This window comes from Acartia tonsa, chromosome 1 (assembly GCF_053477335.1).
Source record: "Acartia tonsa isolate MP-2025a chromosome 1, ASM5347733v1, whole genome shotgun sequence".
NCBI classification, from domain to species: Eukaryota; Metazoa; Arthropoda; class Copepoda; order Calanoida; family Acartiidae; genus Acartia; species Acartia tonsa.
In genome coordinates this window covers 62,025,670-62,041,760 of record NC_137260.1, presented here as the reverse complement: position 1 = coordinate 62,041,760, position 16,091 = coordinate 62,025,670, and the positions used below count along the sequence as shown (strand labels likewise).

Below are 16,091 nucleotides of genomic sequence, written 5' to 3'. Positions count from 1 at the left end.
CCTTACCAATTAAGATTTGAGAAAAGTGCCAAAAAAGCCAACGAATGGCAGAGCTTGTTTCCACTGTGCATTGTTTGTACAAAGAATTTGTAATCCTTATAATAAAGTAACAGGATGTCTCTTTGTCTGTGTGTACCGAAGAATCTCGCTAACCGCTCGGGCTCTAATTAGGGTAGCTTCTCATAGGTCCCTGAAAGGTTTCTGACCATTTTGGGGGAGGTACTACCACCATCCTAAGATAAATCACAAAATATAATATAAAGTGGCCTCTAGGGCGAAGCCGCTAATATTAAATAATAGGATCAAATTGATCTACATAAATGAACCGAAAAAATTTGATAGTCAATTGGTTTACTATACAAACAAAAATATAATTAGATCTTTTTAAAAAGTTTAGGCGTTGACCATAAAATTATTACAATATTTGAAATCAAAGAAAAAAATAAAACACTTTTAATAATCATAAAAATTATGCAAAGGCATTTTTAAGATGATTATCATTATTTAAGAGAATTAAATTAAGTTACATATAAAGATAAGAGACACCTAGTTAGTAAATTTTAAACTAAACTTTGTTTGCGCTTTATCTCAGCCTTGCTCTTCAACTGAACAGATACGGACAAAATTTTAAAAGCAAAGCTATTTTATAATTTAGGTCGGTCCGTCCTTCAGTAACAGTCAGCTTTAGACATGTTAGAATTGTCCTATCGATGTCAAACTTTACACGATACTTCTTATAACAGATAGATTAAGAAGGCGTTCACAAAAAATCCTAACGCCTATTTAAAACATGCAGAAAATATATCAAAACCCACCAACACTTTGACAAAGCTTATCTGAAAAAACCGGGTCGGAAATTTCCGAGATCGTTAGCTTTAGATCAGACAAAAATTCCATCCTATGATATAAAGTAGGAAGCGGGTTTTGTCTGTCCCGAAGGATCTCGCTAACCGCTGAACCGAAATTGTTCTCCTATACAGTGAAGCTTCTTCGGGCCCGGGGAAGGTTTTAAACTATTTTTGAGGAGGGTGTCTTCACCCCCTCTCCCACCAATTTTTTTTATAAAACTCAAATTTAAAGTGGGATGAGGTCGACTTTTTCCCCTCCTACCTTAAGTGCCCCTAGAGGCTTCTAGGTGGCGTAGCCGCCAGTACTACTTTATAGTAAAGAATGTCTAATTGCTGAAATAGGGTGGTTTTTGTCAAGGCTCGGCAGCGGAGCATACGTTTTAAATTCAAACCCACTTGTGTAGACAAAAAAATTCTGAAAAGATGGGTTGTCTGTTTATGAACAGGTTTAGACATTGAGCTTAATTCTAAATTTATAATATGACGATTTCACTGAAGTTAACACGCGGCTGGAGCGCGGCTGCCGAGCCCTGTTTTTTGCTGTAGTATGTAATAAATGTGTAATAAAACAATTAACAGAATGTTTGCTTTAGTTTTTAAAAGCGAAGCCTTTCTATAATTAGGTTCGGTCCGTCCGTAACGGATAGCTTTTTTCGTTAATTTTAGAATTGTCCTATCGACTTCAAATTTTGCATGGTAATCCCTGTAGTAGTTAGGTACAATTTAGAAAGCGTAGCAACTCTATAATCGTTACCAGAATGTCCGTACGTACATTTTTAACATGTTGATTTTTTCCCTTTTTTAACAACAAATTTTTATATGATCTAATTATCCGATTGATCTGATTTTTGGTACACTGATTCCTGGGACAACTCTATAATCAAGTCCTAAAAATGTAAGTATGTCCTTAAACATTATCCTACATCAACAAATTTACTTAAAATTTTGATTCGACGTTTATACATTTATGTTCTGATTTTTCAGTTCTGACACCATTCAAGTGTTAATGCCCTTTTGTCCTACTGTTTCAGAGCTTCGCTTTTATGGACGTTGTCATCCTTGTTTTTTCATGTTCAACTAAAAACAAACATAAAAACTTAAGGAGTAATTTTTTTCTATAATACAAAGTAGAACGATGACTATCTGTCCGCGTATGTCTGAGGCTTAAAATCTCAGTAACAGCATAAACGATTTGGCTTTAATCTTCAGGGAATATAGCAAATAGACCTGCACAGGTTTTTTTTGCTATTTTGTTGGGGATTGGGACAACCCACCGCCCCCCCCCCCCCAAAGAATGTTTTATATTTTGAATTTTTTTATAAAGGATAGAGGCGGTAACTACTGAACCGATCGGATTCTACTCTTTAAGGAATATACCTACTGGTCCTGTGGTGGTTTTAGACTATTTTCTTGGGGGGTGGGACACCCCCAGCCAAATAAAAATTAAACAAAAATCTCCCCCCCCAGTTTTTTTTTGAAAATAGTGGGGGCATCTACAGAGTTACTTAATTTTTTTTCTTTAATTATTTGAAATTGATGCTTGGGGCGAAGCCGCTAGTGATTCAACTAAGTGAATAAAATTTGTCTTTAATCCTGCTTAACTATAGAATATAAATGGATATAGTATACGTGGATATATTGACAAGGGAAAATTTGTCGTCAACTTAACGGTTGCTGATAATCGATAATATTTATTGGTCAGTTCGAGTAAAAGGGAGGGGTGGATTTTAGCCAGCTGAGAGTATGAGTGACGTTATTAGAGTACATGGAAATCCAAGTAATTATTGAATATAGATCGACTATTTTAAAGGCACTACATATTTTAAAGGATGACAACACCAATAAAAGCTCAAAAATAAAAAATAAGGACAAACGAACAATAAATCTTGTAGTATCAAAACAATGTTTTTGTCTAAACAAAATTTTTACATAAATTTGTTGAAAAATTGCGTCAATACAGGATGCTGCATAAGGACATATTTTCATTTTTAGGATTTAATTACAGAGATTCTTAACTTATAATATTGGAATAACTTATTGCCCTAGGAATAATCATTCCAAAATTCAGAGGAAGAGTATAATTATAATCAATAATTATTGTCAAAGAAGTTAAATCAGCGTACTATAAATGGATGGCCAGACATTTGGTAACGTTTAGAGAGTTGCTACGCTTCCTAAATCGTACCTAACTGTTATAGGATTCATCATGAAAAGTTTGAAATCGACAGTACAATTCCATCGTGTCTAAGTTAACGACAAGAGCTAAACATTACGGACGGACGGACCTTTATTTTAGAAAAGCTTAGCTTTTAAAAACTGAAAGCATATGGTGTTGCTACTGCACTTATAATCTGATTAACAGAGTTTTTCTTCAGTTTTTATGTAATACAACAATCATTTATTGCCTTTTAATTAACTAGTAGCTTCGCCCCTAGCCTATAAAGGCTGTGGTCAGAAATGGGGAGGGATGTGGTCAGAAAAATAATAAAAAACATTCCAATATATTACTACTTTATAAGTAGAATAATGTAAGGGGGGTGGGTATATTGGACTCTAAATAAAACTGATACCAAAAGTTTTAATGCCATTGTCATTATTAAGCTCACGTGACTAAAGCCAAGCTTTTTTTTAAAATTTTTATCTTATAAATATAATTTTAACATTCATACTGGAAAATAAATTTTAATTTTTGTCATAATATGAACATTATTTTGTTGCAATTGTCTTGTAGAAAAGTTAATTTGAATAATTACAATAATAATTCTTAATCTTTTTGTTTAATTGAGCTAGTTTTAAATGCGATACTTCTTTATAAGCCATATTTATTTTATCTTTTGCGACAATTTTAATAAAATTTCCTAGTCTAAGGGTCTATAAATTGATGGACCCCCATAATAGTAAACAAAATTTCCACAACTGTAGATCAAAATTAGCGGTGGAAAAGTTTGGACACTGGTTGATTTAATAAATTTATCCAAAGTTTTGAAGCCAACGAATGAGAGAACACGATTATAAAACTTTGGGTACGAATATAATTTACAACCCAAAGTCCCATTCTTTTCTGGATTTACTCCTTTTTCTAAACTTTTACACAATACAAAGCTTCCATGAAAAGAACAAACCTATTATTACATTTACCAAATACTGAGTTAATTTTTCTATTCATATACTGTATTACGGTTTACTGTTCTAATTCCATAAAATATTGTTAGCTTGTTGTAGATGCGCTACTTATGTACATAATTTTTCCTGTTTATGTTTAATTAAGACAATCTTTACTATAAACTAAGCAATAAAAGTCCGTCAGTGGTTTGTAATTTGTTTTATAGAATTTCCAACTTTTAATTTTAATGGTTTATGTCTAAATTAGCGGCTACAGCACCTAGAGGCCTCTAGTGGCACTTCCAATGTTTTTTTTTATTTCGTGTCTATGTTGCGTTCAAGTCTCTTGAATATTAAAAATTTAAATTTTTTGTGATTTCTCTATGGAGGGTGGTGGTACCCTTCCCAAAATAGTTATAAACCTTCCCGGGACCTATGAGAAGCTACCCTGTAAAGGAGAACCCGAACGGTTCTGCAATTAGCGAGATCTTTCGGTTCAAACAAACACACAAATAAACATCCTGTTACTTTATTATAAGGATTTATATTCTGATTATTCAGTTCTGACACTCTACAGTCTGTCATACCCTTTCAGAGCTTCGCTTTTATGGATGTTGTAATCCTTGTTTTATTACAAACAGCATTTTTCCTTGTTCTATCTAAATGTAATGTGTCTAAAATTTAAAAAATGAGTGTTTTAACAGTTGAAAGTAAATTCTTAGACTATATTTTTTTTGTCGACATTATGACATTTAATTAAAGAGGTCGTTGCTGATATATTATCGACATGTCGTTAATAGAATCTATTTTGACTGAAATTTATGTCAATTTCATTATATCCATAAGCATGCCTGCCCTTTTTCAACCCCTCTCAAGGTTTACGACAAAACCCTTTGCACGACTCTGATATATTTAAAAAGATCCGTTTAACCATGAAACGATATTTTAATTTGACTTTTAGTATGTCGTTATTATAGCATTACAAAGGCCTCTACGGGCACTTCAGGTAAGAGGGGGGGGGGGGGGGGGAGGGTAATCCTGTTACTTTAAATTATTAAAATTAGGTAATTAGGAAACATATTTCAACATTAAATTTTACATACAGCTGTTGTAATATTTTAATGTTTAAATATAATTACCAGATTAATATTCTAATTAAAATTTTATAAAATAGACCAATTTAGAGGATAAATGTATACTTGATTACATAAAAGTAACTGGATGTCTATCTGCGTGACTGTGTGTAGCGTAGGATCTCACTAACTGTTGATTCTTTCCAAGTCCAGGACTAAGGTATAACTATTTGGGGGAAGGTTACCTCCAAAAGAGATATCTCCCCATGAAAAAATACTCACGCCCCAAAAAATAGCACCGTTTTCTTTTAAAAATAAAATTTAAAGTTGAAGTTCTGTTAGTGTTGACACTATTTGAGATCTTGTGGGGATAATTTATCTTTATGGACGGACAGACAGACGGACATACTTGTTTTTATTTACCTTAAAAATGGAAGGGCCAAAGTTGGTGTTAAAACAATTTGATTTCCTGGAGGCATAACCAGTCTTTATGGACAGACAGACACGCTTTTCCTCAACAGTTTAGCGGATTTAAAACCGACACGCAACTAGCAGCCAATGGATCCTATAAATAGACACATTTACTGAATCAAAACTGGTTTTACCTAAATTGTATCTGTTCCTTCTTCGCGATTATAGAATTTCAAAGATTTTAACAAAAAATGTGTGATGATTTGACTTTAAAATGGCCTTTGTTGTAAAATATAGATGCTGTATATTACCCTTAACACATGAAAGCAGTAGTTGTTTTAAAAACCTTTTTTTGTAGATTAATTATAACTTATAAAATTGTCGACGGGGTAACTTCTGACTTTAATTAATGCTTGTTTTTCTTCAAATTACCTTGAAATTTTAAACTTAGAAAGTAAAAACAGTAATAAAAAATAAACATATCATTTAACTAAAAATACTGGCACAATTGATTTACAACATATACTTTTTTTTTAAAATTGAAGCTTTTCTACAATTGGGGTCGGTTAGTCTGTCCGTCCGTCAGTAACAGTTAGCTTTTTAGGTGGAACAATTACCTTTTTTATTAACTTGGACATGTTAGAATTTTCCTATCGATTTCAAACTTTGCAAGGTTATTCCTGTACTAATTAGATACGGTTTAGAAAGCGTATCAATTCTATAATCATTACCAGAATGTCCATACGCCCATTTTTAATATGTTGATTTTAACTTTTTTTAACAACAAATTTTTATGTGTAAAAATTATCTAATTGATCTGATTTTTGGAATACTGATTCCTAGGACAACAAAGTTCAATGTTTAAAGCAAAGCATCTTTATAATCAAGTCCTAAAATGTAATTATGTCCTTTAACATTATCCTGTATTTAAACAGTTTTTTTAATTACAAACAATTAAACAAATTTACTTACACATTTGTTCCGACTTTTATAACTTTATATTCTGATTATTCACTTCTAAAACTGCACAATGATAATGTCAGTTTGTCCTACGGTTTCATAGCTTCGCTTTTATAGATGTTGTCATCCTTGTTTATATAGAAACAATTAGCATTGACACTCGAATTTTGTATGTAAAAAAGACACGATAGTATTAAGTTATCAACCACATAAACAATAGATTGTTGAAGACATTAGGCCTTTAATTGATTATATCAAAGGACTGTTGTTAATAAGTATACCTAGTCAAATTAGTTAACAACTTAATAGTTGATTATACATTAAATAACAAGGATGACAATTTCCATAAAAGTGAATCTATGAAAGGGTAGGACAAAAAAACATTAACAATTGTAGTGTCATAACTGAATAAGCAAATATACATATATGTATAAGTCTAAAAAAATGTAAGTAAATTTGTTGCAAAATATAGGATACTGTTTAAGGACATTCCTACATTTTTGATATGCTTTGTTTATAACATTCTACCTTTTTGTAGTAGGAATATAAAAAATGTTTCAAATCAACTTTTTGTAAATAGACAACGATTGTAGAATTGCTATGCTTTCTAAATCGTACCTTACTATTACTACAGAAATAACTAACCATACCAAGTATAAAATCAATAGGACAATTATAAAATGCCTAAATTAACGATAAGATCTATCCTTTATAGACAGACAGACGAACAATAAATATAGAAAACCTTTACATCTCATTTCTGCTGCTTGATTTTAAAAGAAATTAAAATCAAGCAGCAGAAATGAGATGTAAAGGTTTTCTAATCTAATTTGCCATGTCTTAAATAAGATACAAAATTAAATAATAATTGTTTTCAATTGCTAAATAATCTTAAATACACAAGATAATAATTTGGTGTTTAATTAAGATATACTAGCTCAATATAAAAAAATAACGATTGTGCCTATAGATTTCAAACTTTGCATGGTCATTCCTGTAGTAGTTTGGTACGATTATAAAGCGTAGCAACTCTATAATCATTACCAGAATGTCCGTACGTTCATTTAAAACATGTTGATAACTTAACAACTTTTTTAACAACAAATTTTTATGTGATCTAATTCTCCGTTTGATCTGATTTTTGGTATATAGATTCCTGGGACAACAAAGTACAATATTATAAGCGATGCAACTCTATAATCAAGTCCTAAAAATGTAAGTATGTCCATAAACATTATCCTGTATCAAGCAGATTTTTTTAACAAATTTACTTACAATTTTGCTTCGATTCTTGTACTTTTATATTCTGATTATTGAGTTCTGACACTATACAAGTGTTTATGTCCGTTTGTCCTACCGTTTCATTGCTTTTATGGATGTTGTCATCCTTGTTCATTATATCAATTATTTTATCCATATAAAATTCAAAATGGTTTAGAACAAAAATATTTACTTTTGTGTAATAAACGGCAAAGGATCTAAACAATTAGAATTAATAATTAAAAAGTACTTTTGATATGACTTTTTATATCACTCATAATGCATAAAATAACCATTGTTATAAATCCTAAATATGCAGTGTTGAATTGTCTATAGAAATATTGTTTTAAAACCTCAACAAATATGACAAACTTATATTAATAAGCCATGAACATTAAGATTAAATGCTATTTTAAAGTCAAATCATCGCACATTTTTGGTTAAAATCTTTGAAATTCTATAATCCTGAAGAAGGAACAGATACAATTTAGGTAAAACCAGTTTTGATTCAGCAAATATGTCTATTTATAGGATCCATTGACCGCTTGTTGCGTGTTGGTTTTAAATCCGCTAAACTGTTGAGGAAAAGTGTGCAGACAGACGGACAGACGGACATACTAGTTTTTATTTACCTTAAAAATGGAAGGGCCAAAGTTGGTGTTAAAACCATTTGAGTCCCTGGGGGCATAACAAGTCTTTATGGACGAACAGACAGACAGACAGACGGACATACTTGTTATTATTTACCTTAAAAATGGAAGGGCCAAAGTTGGTGTTAAAACCATTTAAGATCTTGGAGGCATAACTAGTCTTTATGGACGGACAGACAGACAGACAGGCGGACATACTTGTTATTATTTACCTTAAAAATGGAAGGGCCAAAGTTGGTGTTAAAACCATTTAAGATCTTGGAGGCATAACTAGTCTTCATGGACGGACAGACAGACAGACAGACGGACATACTTTGGAGATGCGATCCTCAATTTTCAAATTCTTTGAACGTACATATAAGACTTTTACAGAAATGCTTCGCATCCACAACTATCTATCTATGCTTGATATAAAGTCAACACTTTATAGAGCAGATTATGAATATTTGATTGACGCGTGCCCTGCAATTATCTAGTAGCACTCAGGGGCAAGACACAATTACTTTAGCTAGGCCCAAGGCATTATTTGTATCAATTTATGCATTCATAGGCCTATCTCTACCTATATGACACCATATATGGGTAACGCTAGCCTATTCATGGTAATCTGTATGTGATTTGCTAATATTATATGTTTATTAAAGATATTATGTTTATTGTTAATGTAATCATATAAATAATCAGTACAAATATGTATGCCTACAACCATGCCTGATTTACGTCACATATTAACACACAGACATTTAATTGTACAGACAAACACTAAAATCCTGGTCCAGAGTTAATGTTATAGCATGTAGCTCTTAAATTTATTCAGTTATTTATTGACTCCCCTACCATCAACTTCTCTTTCTGGCTTTAAAAGGTAATGACTTAGTTGTTTGGCATGCATTGTAGTTTAAATTTAGGCCCCTTAGTACTTAGCATGAATTGAGCTCAGGCCTTATGTTAGAATTCTAACACTTAGCACAATTCACTGCTTGGGACTTAGGGCACATTTTCTGTCCTACTCTACTTATAATTTTAACACTTATCCTGTAAATATTTTCATACTTAACTCATGCACTTGTAATATAAATACACTTTATAAAAACATTTTCCTTCCTTAATACATAGTATACTTATATAATTCTGATCGAATATCAAAACCAACCATTTATTCTTAGGTTAAAGCAATATAATACTTCGCGTGGGTCTTTTGTTGAGCTTCCACCAGCTCAACCAAATTCGTATTATACTTGTGGGAATAGAGGGTTAAGCATTCTAAACAAACGAACCGACGATGAGAATGTCTATGTGTATTGCAGTAAAAGTAGGTTTTTTTTTGTAGTACTCATAGAAGAGCGGTCTCCATACCTAAATTTGGACAAACGCCCCATTCGCACACACAACTTGGTATTATTTATCTTAAAAATGGAAGGGCCAAAGTTGGTGTTAAAACCATTTGAGATCATGGAGGCATGCCAAGTCTTTATGGACAGACAGACAGACGGACATACTAGTTTTTATCTACCTTAAAAATGGAAGGGCCAAAGTCGGTGTCAAAACCATTTGAGTACCTGGGGGCATAACTAGTCTTTTTGGACGGACAGACAGACGGACATACTTTGTATTATTTACCTTAAAAATGGAAGGGCCAAAGTCGGTGTTAAAACCATTTGGGTTCCTGGGGGCATGACCAGCCTTTTCTCCCCTGTCATAAACAGAAATCTTTTCTCTCTAAATAGAAAAATATAATTAATATTAATTGATTTATATTTATCAATAAAAAATGAATTATTGTAGTTTATGTATTTAGGGTCAGTCAGTCAGTCCTTCAGTCCTTAATTTAGGCACGTTAGAATTGTACTATCGATTTGAAACTATATTTTAAATTTTATTTTTGGCTGTGTTAATAAAAGCGACACCGTTAGTTGATTTTCAAAGACCCAATAGAAAGGTTGCACAAGACGGTTGCGATGGGGAGATACAGTTATTTAACCCTTTCTCCCTCTAGTGTTTTACTCTAATGAGCAGCCTATCATGAAGAAATTAAATTTTATAATAAATGTATACAAAACTTCTATATAATGTTAAAACTAAATAATCTTTAATGTTCGTTTGTCTGACATTCTGATTGGTTTAGCTTTGCTTTTATGGATTTGTGTACCAAATAATGACAAGTAAAATGTCTATAAAGTTTTATTTTCTTTCATATATACAGTATACTCTTTTCTGGGTTTATGATATATTTAATATTTGGTATTTTCCTTGTAAACTCTACAGGGTGTATTATTTAATACCTATATTTGCGACAACTGTTACTACACAGAAACTACCAATTTTCAATATTACAAAAGAGCCCCTCAACCCTCTTTGAAATCAGAGATCTACATTGGTGTACATTCGCAATGATTATACACAAAATTACCCGTACTGTAGATTAAAAATTAGTTATTAAAACGTTTGAACACTCAACTCAATGAATCAAACAATCAAAATTCACTAAATTGTTGGACCAATGAATAAGAAAATGCTATAATAAAAACTTTGGGGACCAGTGTTAACAGCCCATGGTCATATCGCCATCTGGTTTAAAATACGAATAAAATATCCAACATTCTATTAATGAGCTATGAGAGGTACAAAGGATTATGGCCCAAACTAGAAATGGTTGCTAAAGGTATTATCCTTCAAAAAAGATTTTTTTGCTGTAGGCAATATGCTGTCATTCTAATAATTATATTATCCTCAGTTTTACATTCAAAAAATTTATTTTTTATTTTTTGATACCCAGTAGTTATCTTCGTATATATTGACATCAATTTTCATCTTTGTACAGAGATATAAACATGTTATATTAAATGCAGGGAGGGAGGGAACATTGGACTGTAAATTACACAGGTACCCAAAGTTTTACAATGACATTATCTTATTTGTTTTCCTAAAAACTTTTGTTGTATTTTGATAGATTGGTTTAAAAATATAGTAGTGTTCAAACTTTTTAACTAATAATTTTAATCAAAAGAAGGGGTAATTTTTGGGGATGTATTAATTTTAATGTCCATTGTCTTACCACGTAAGATCCCTGGTTAAATGCCTTGGAAGATTGATGTGAAAAAGGTCAAGTCCCTCTAGCCGCTAAAAATGTAAAAATGACTGTTGGACCAACGATTTAAGACTTATTTCATGTATTTATATCTACTGTTTGATATCTTTGTCTAATAACATATTTGGAAAATCAACTATTTGAAGTCGTATTTATTAATTTATTGGTATTACTTATGATAAATTATGCCTTTTTTCAAATAAAAAATCTTTAGCTAAACTTACCTTATTTTTGTTCATTAGCTTTTAAAAATCGGCAAACCATCCTTTAAATCGCATGTCATGTAAGTTTTATTACAAACCAACAGATATATTGTATATATAAAGAGAGAAACTAATATTTGAAAGCTATTTGGTGTATCAAGTAAAATTATTTGGGGCATTATATTACCCCATAGTTTAAAAATTTCTAGGGTAAAAAGAAATCTGTATAAGACAAAGATAAGACAATGGTTGATAAATTTATATATATCTCCAAAGATGACAAAATAAATTAATATTGAATTATCGGTTGAAAAGTTTGGACACTACTACTTTAAAGCCAAATAATTATAATTCAATAAAAGTACCCAAAGTTTTGTGCCAATGAATAAGATAATGTAATTAACAGATTACAAGATTGTTTAAATTTCTTGACCATTGATTCCTCGCCACCCCCACTCTTCCCATCTTTCTTTCATTATTTTCAATTTGTGGATAAATCATTTCAAGCCATTGCAGGGCTAGTCTTACTTTTATTTAACCTAACCTGTCTTAAAATATGCTTTTTTCTCTTAAAAAGACTTTGAATATCAGAGAAATCAAATTATTGATCAAAAGCTATTAAAACTTTTACAGAAACATTTTTCTTGCGATGCAATGATTTACTTTTAAACATCTGAAATGACTCAATAGAGGGTAGAAAATTATTTTGTACAAGTAATCCAAACCTCCCCTCCTTCCCCCCCGCCAGTACTCACCCCACTATTTACGCCTATTAGTATAGAGACAACAAATAAATCAAAGTTTTACAATGCAACGTACAAAATAAACTTTACTCTAACCCTCTTCCATTGCATTGTTAGAAATAATATTTGTTTTTAACTTAAGTCTTGTCTGTCTTTTTATCTATCCACTATCTATCTATACCTATCTATCTATCTCTATCTCTCTATGTATACCTATGATGTGGAAGATTATCAAATGTCCACTGAAGTTCTTTGTTAAATTCATGTTCACTCAGACTTTCTATACTCTCCTCCTCCCAATCTGTGTCTGCACACCAATACATACAGTTCATAATTATAATAAACAAAACTACCCCTTCTATAGTATAATATTGTTAGTGGAATAGCTTGAACTTTCCTTGTTTGTACAACCCAATCAAAATTTTTTTTATAAAACATCAATTTGAAGTATATCTATTCCTTGATCTGCGGCGACGTTTCCAGGGGCATTGAATGTACTGCTGGAGGCTGTTAATACCTGGACAATAGATTTATATGAATAGATGTACAGTACATAGTTTCCAAGAGTATTGAATGTACTGCTGGAGGCTGTTAATACCTGGTTAATAGATTTATATGAATAGATGTACAGTACATAGTTTCCAAGAGTATTAAATATACTGCTGGAGACTGTTGATACCTGGTTAATAGATTTATATGAATGGATGTACAGTACATAGTTTCCAGGAACATTGAATGTACTGCTGGAGGCTGTTGATACCTGGATAATAGATTTATATGAATAGATGTACAGTACATAGTTTACAAGAGTATCAAATATACTTCTGGAGGCTGTTAATACCTGGACAATAGATTTATATAAATAGATGTACAGTACATAGTTTCCAAGAGTATTGAATGTACTGCTGGAGGCTGTTAATACCTGGATAATAGATTTATATGAATAGATGTACAGTACATAGTTTCCAGGAACATTGAATGTACTGCTGGAGGCTGTAATACCTGGATAATCGATTTATATGAATAGATGTACAGTACATAGTTTCCAGGAAACTTGAATGTACTGCTGGAGGCTGTTAATACCTGGTTAATAGATTTATATGAATAGATGTACATTACACAGTTTCTAAGAGTATTGAATGTACTGCTTGAGGCTGTAATACCTGGATAATCGATTTATATGAATAGATGTACAGTACATAGTTTCCAGGAACATTGAATGTACTGCTGGAGGCTGTTAATACCTGGATAATCGATTTATATGAATAGATGTACAGTACATAGTTTCCAGGAAACTTGAATGTACTGCTGGAGGCTGTTAATACCTGGTTAATAGATTTATATGAATAGATGTACATTACACAGTTTCTAAGAGTATTGAATGTACTGCTTGAGGCTGTTAATACCTGGTTAATAGATTTAAATATATAGATGTACAGTACATAGTTTTCAAAGGTATTGAATGTACTGCTCTAGGCTAATAATGCCTGGTTAATAGATTTATATGAATAGATGTACAGTACATAGTTTCCAAGAGTATTGAATGTACTGCTTGAGGCTGTTAATACCTGGTTAATAGATTTAAATATATAGATGTACCGTACATAGTTTTCAAAGGTATTGAATGTACTGCTCTAGGCTAATAATGCCTGGTTAATAGATTTATATGAATAGATGTACAGTACATAGTTTCCAAGAGTATTGAATGTACTGCTGGAGGCTGTTAATACCTGGACAATAGATTTATATGAATAGATGTACAGTACATAGTTTCCAAGAGTATTGAATGTACTGCTGGAGGCTGTTAATACCTGGACAATAGATTTATATGAATAGATGTACAGTACATAGTTTCCAAGAGTATTGAATGTACTGCTGGAGGCTGTTAATACCTAGACAATAGATTCATATGAATAGATGTACAGTACATAGTTTCCAAGAGTATTGAATGTACTGCTGGAGGCTGTTAATACCTGGTTAATAGATTTATATAATAGATGTACAAAACATAGTTTCCAGGAACATTGAATGTACTGCTGGAGTCTGTTAATACCTGGATAATCGATTTATATGAATAGATGTACAGTACATAGTTTCCAAGAGTATTGAATGTACTGCTGGAGGCTAATAATACCTGGTTAATAGATTTATATGAACAGATGTACAGTACATAGTTTCCAAGAGTATTTAATGTACTGCTGGAGGCTGTTAATACCTGGACAATAGATTTATATGAATAGATGTACAGTACATAGTTTCCAAGAGTATTGAATGTACTGCTGGAGGCTGTTAATACCTGGACAATAGATTCATATGAATAGATGTACAGTACATAGTTTCCAAGAGTATTGAATGTACTGCTGGAGGCTGTTAATACCTGGTTAATAGATTTATATAATAGATGTACAAAACATAGTTTCCAGGAACATTGAATGTACTGCTGGAGTCTGTTAATACCTGGATAATCGATTTATATGAATAGATGTACAGTACATAGTTTCCAAGAGTATTGAATGTACTGCTGGAGGCTAATAATACCTGGTTAATAGATTTATATGAACAGATGTACAGTACATAGTTTCCAAGAGTATTTAATGTACTGCTGGAGGCTGTTAATACCTGGACAATAGATTTATATGAATAGATGTACAGTACATAGTTTCCAAGAGTATTGAATGTACTGCTGGAGGCTAATAATACCTGGTTAATAGATTTATATGAACAGATGTACAGTACATAGTTTCCAAGAGTATTTAATGTACTTCTGGCTGTTTATACCTGGATAATCGATTTATATTAATAGATGTACAGTATATATTGTTTCTGGAAATATAATATAACTATCTGTAGAGGCCAGGTACAGGTCACCAGGATCAGAGTCAGGTAGACCTGGAAATATAATATAATTACCTGTAGAGGCCAGGTACAGGTCACCAGGATCAGAGTCAGGTAGACCTGGAAATATAATATAACTACCTGTAGAGGCCAGGTACAGGTCACCAGGATCAGAGTCAGGTAGACCTGGAAATATAATATAACTACCTGTAGAGGCCAGGTACAGGTCACCAGGATCAGAATCAGGTAGACCTGGAAATATAATATAACTACATGCAGGGGCCAGGTACAGGTCACCAGGATCAGAATCAGGTAGACCTGGAAATATAATATAACTACCTGTAGAGGCCAGGTACAGGTCACCAGGATCAGAATCTGGTAGACCTGGAAATATAATATAACTACCTGCAGGGGCCAGGTACAGGTCACCAGGATCAGAATCAGGTAGACCTGGAAATATAATATAACTACCTGCAGGGGCCAGGTACAGGTCACCAGGATCAGAGTCAGGTGGGTCCGCGAAATCATCGCGAAATATTTGCACAATTTTGATAGCAATTTTCTAGTTTTTCATAAAAACATGGATAAAGATTTTTCTAAAAATATCATATTATCACACGGAAAACTATCCCCTTTTTCCTTATTTTAATTATATTTTCATAATAGTTATTTATCGCATCCATCGTATTATAGACAGCTTTCCGCGGATATCAAAATGTAAATTATATGATTAAAACCAGTTGTGTTTGAGGCTAACAATATTGGTATTATGATTTTACATTTTATTATTCTTAGAAAATTGTCTATGATACGATGCTATACATGGATATTATTCAGAATTGAAGCACATTTTTATCCATGTTCCTAAATATAAAGTAGATTTGTGTATGACTAGAATGTGAGACTAGAGCTATGACG

The 16,091-nt window shown here is 32.2% G+C and overlaps 1 protein-coding gene across 1 annotated transcript in view; it reads right to left on the bottom strand.

The window, feature by feature from the left end:
• Positions 1–15,740, bottom strand: part of LOC145315711 (uncharacterized) — a 38,515-nt gene extending 22,775 nt beyond the window's left edge. Inside the window, exons 1-4 of the mRNA XM_080155778.1 lie at positions 15,645–15,740; positions 12,800–12,855; positions 12,552–12,647; positions 9,925–10,023 (exon numbers count right to left, since the gene is read on the bottom strand). Of these exons, the coding sequence (XP_080011904.1) occupies positions 9,925–10,023; positions 12,552–12,647; positions 12,800–12,855; positions 15,645–15,701 (308 nt within the window). The 5' untranslated portion in view covers positions 15,702–15,740. The remainder of the gene's footprint in view (positions 1–9,924; positions 10,024–12,551; positions 12,648–12,799; positions 12,856–15,644) is intronic.
• Between the last annotated feature and the right edge of the window lie 351 nt (positions 15,741–16,091).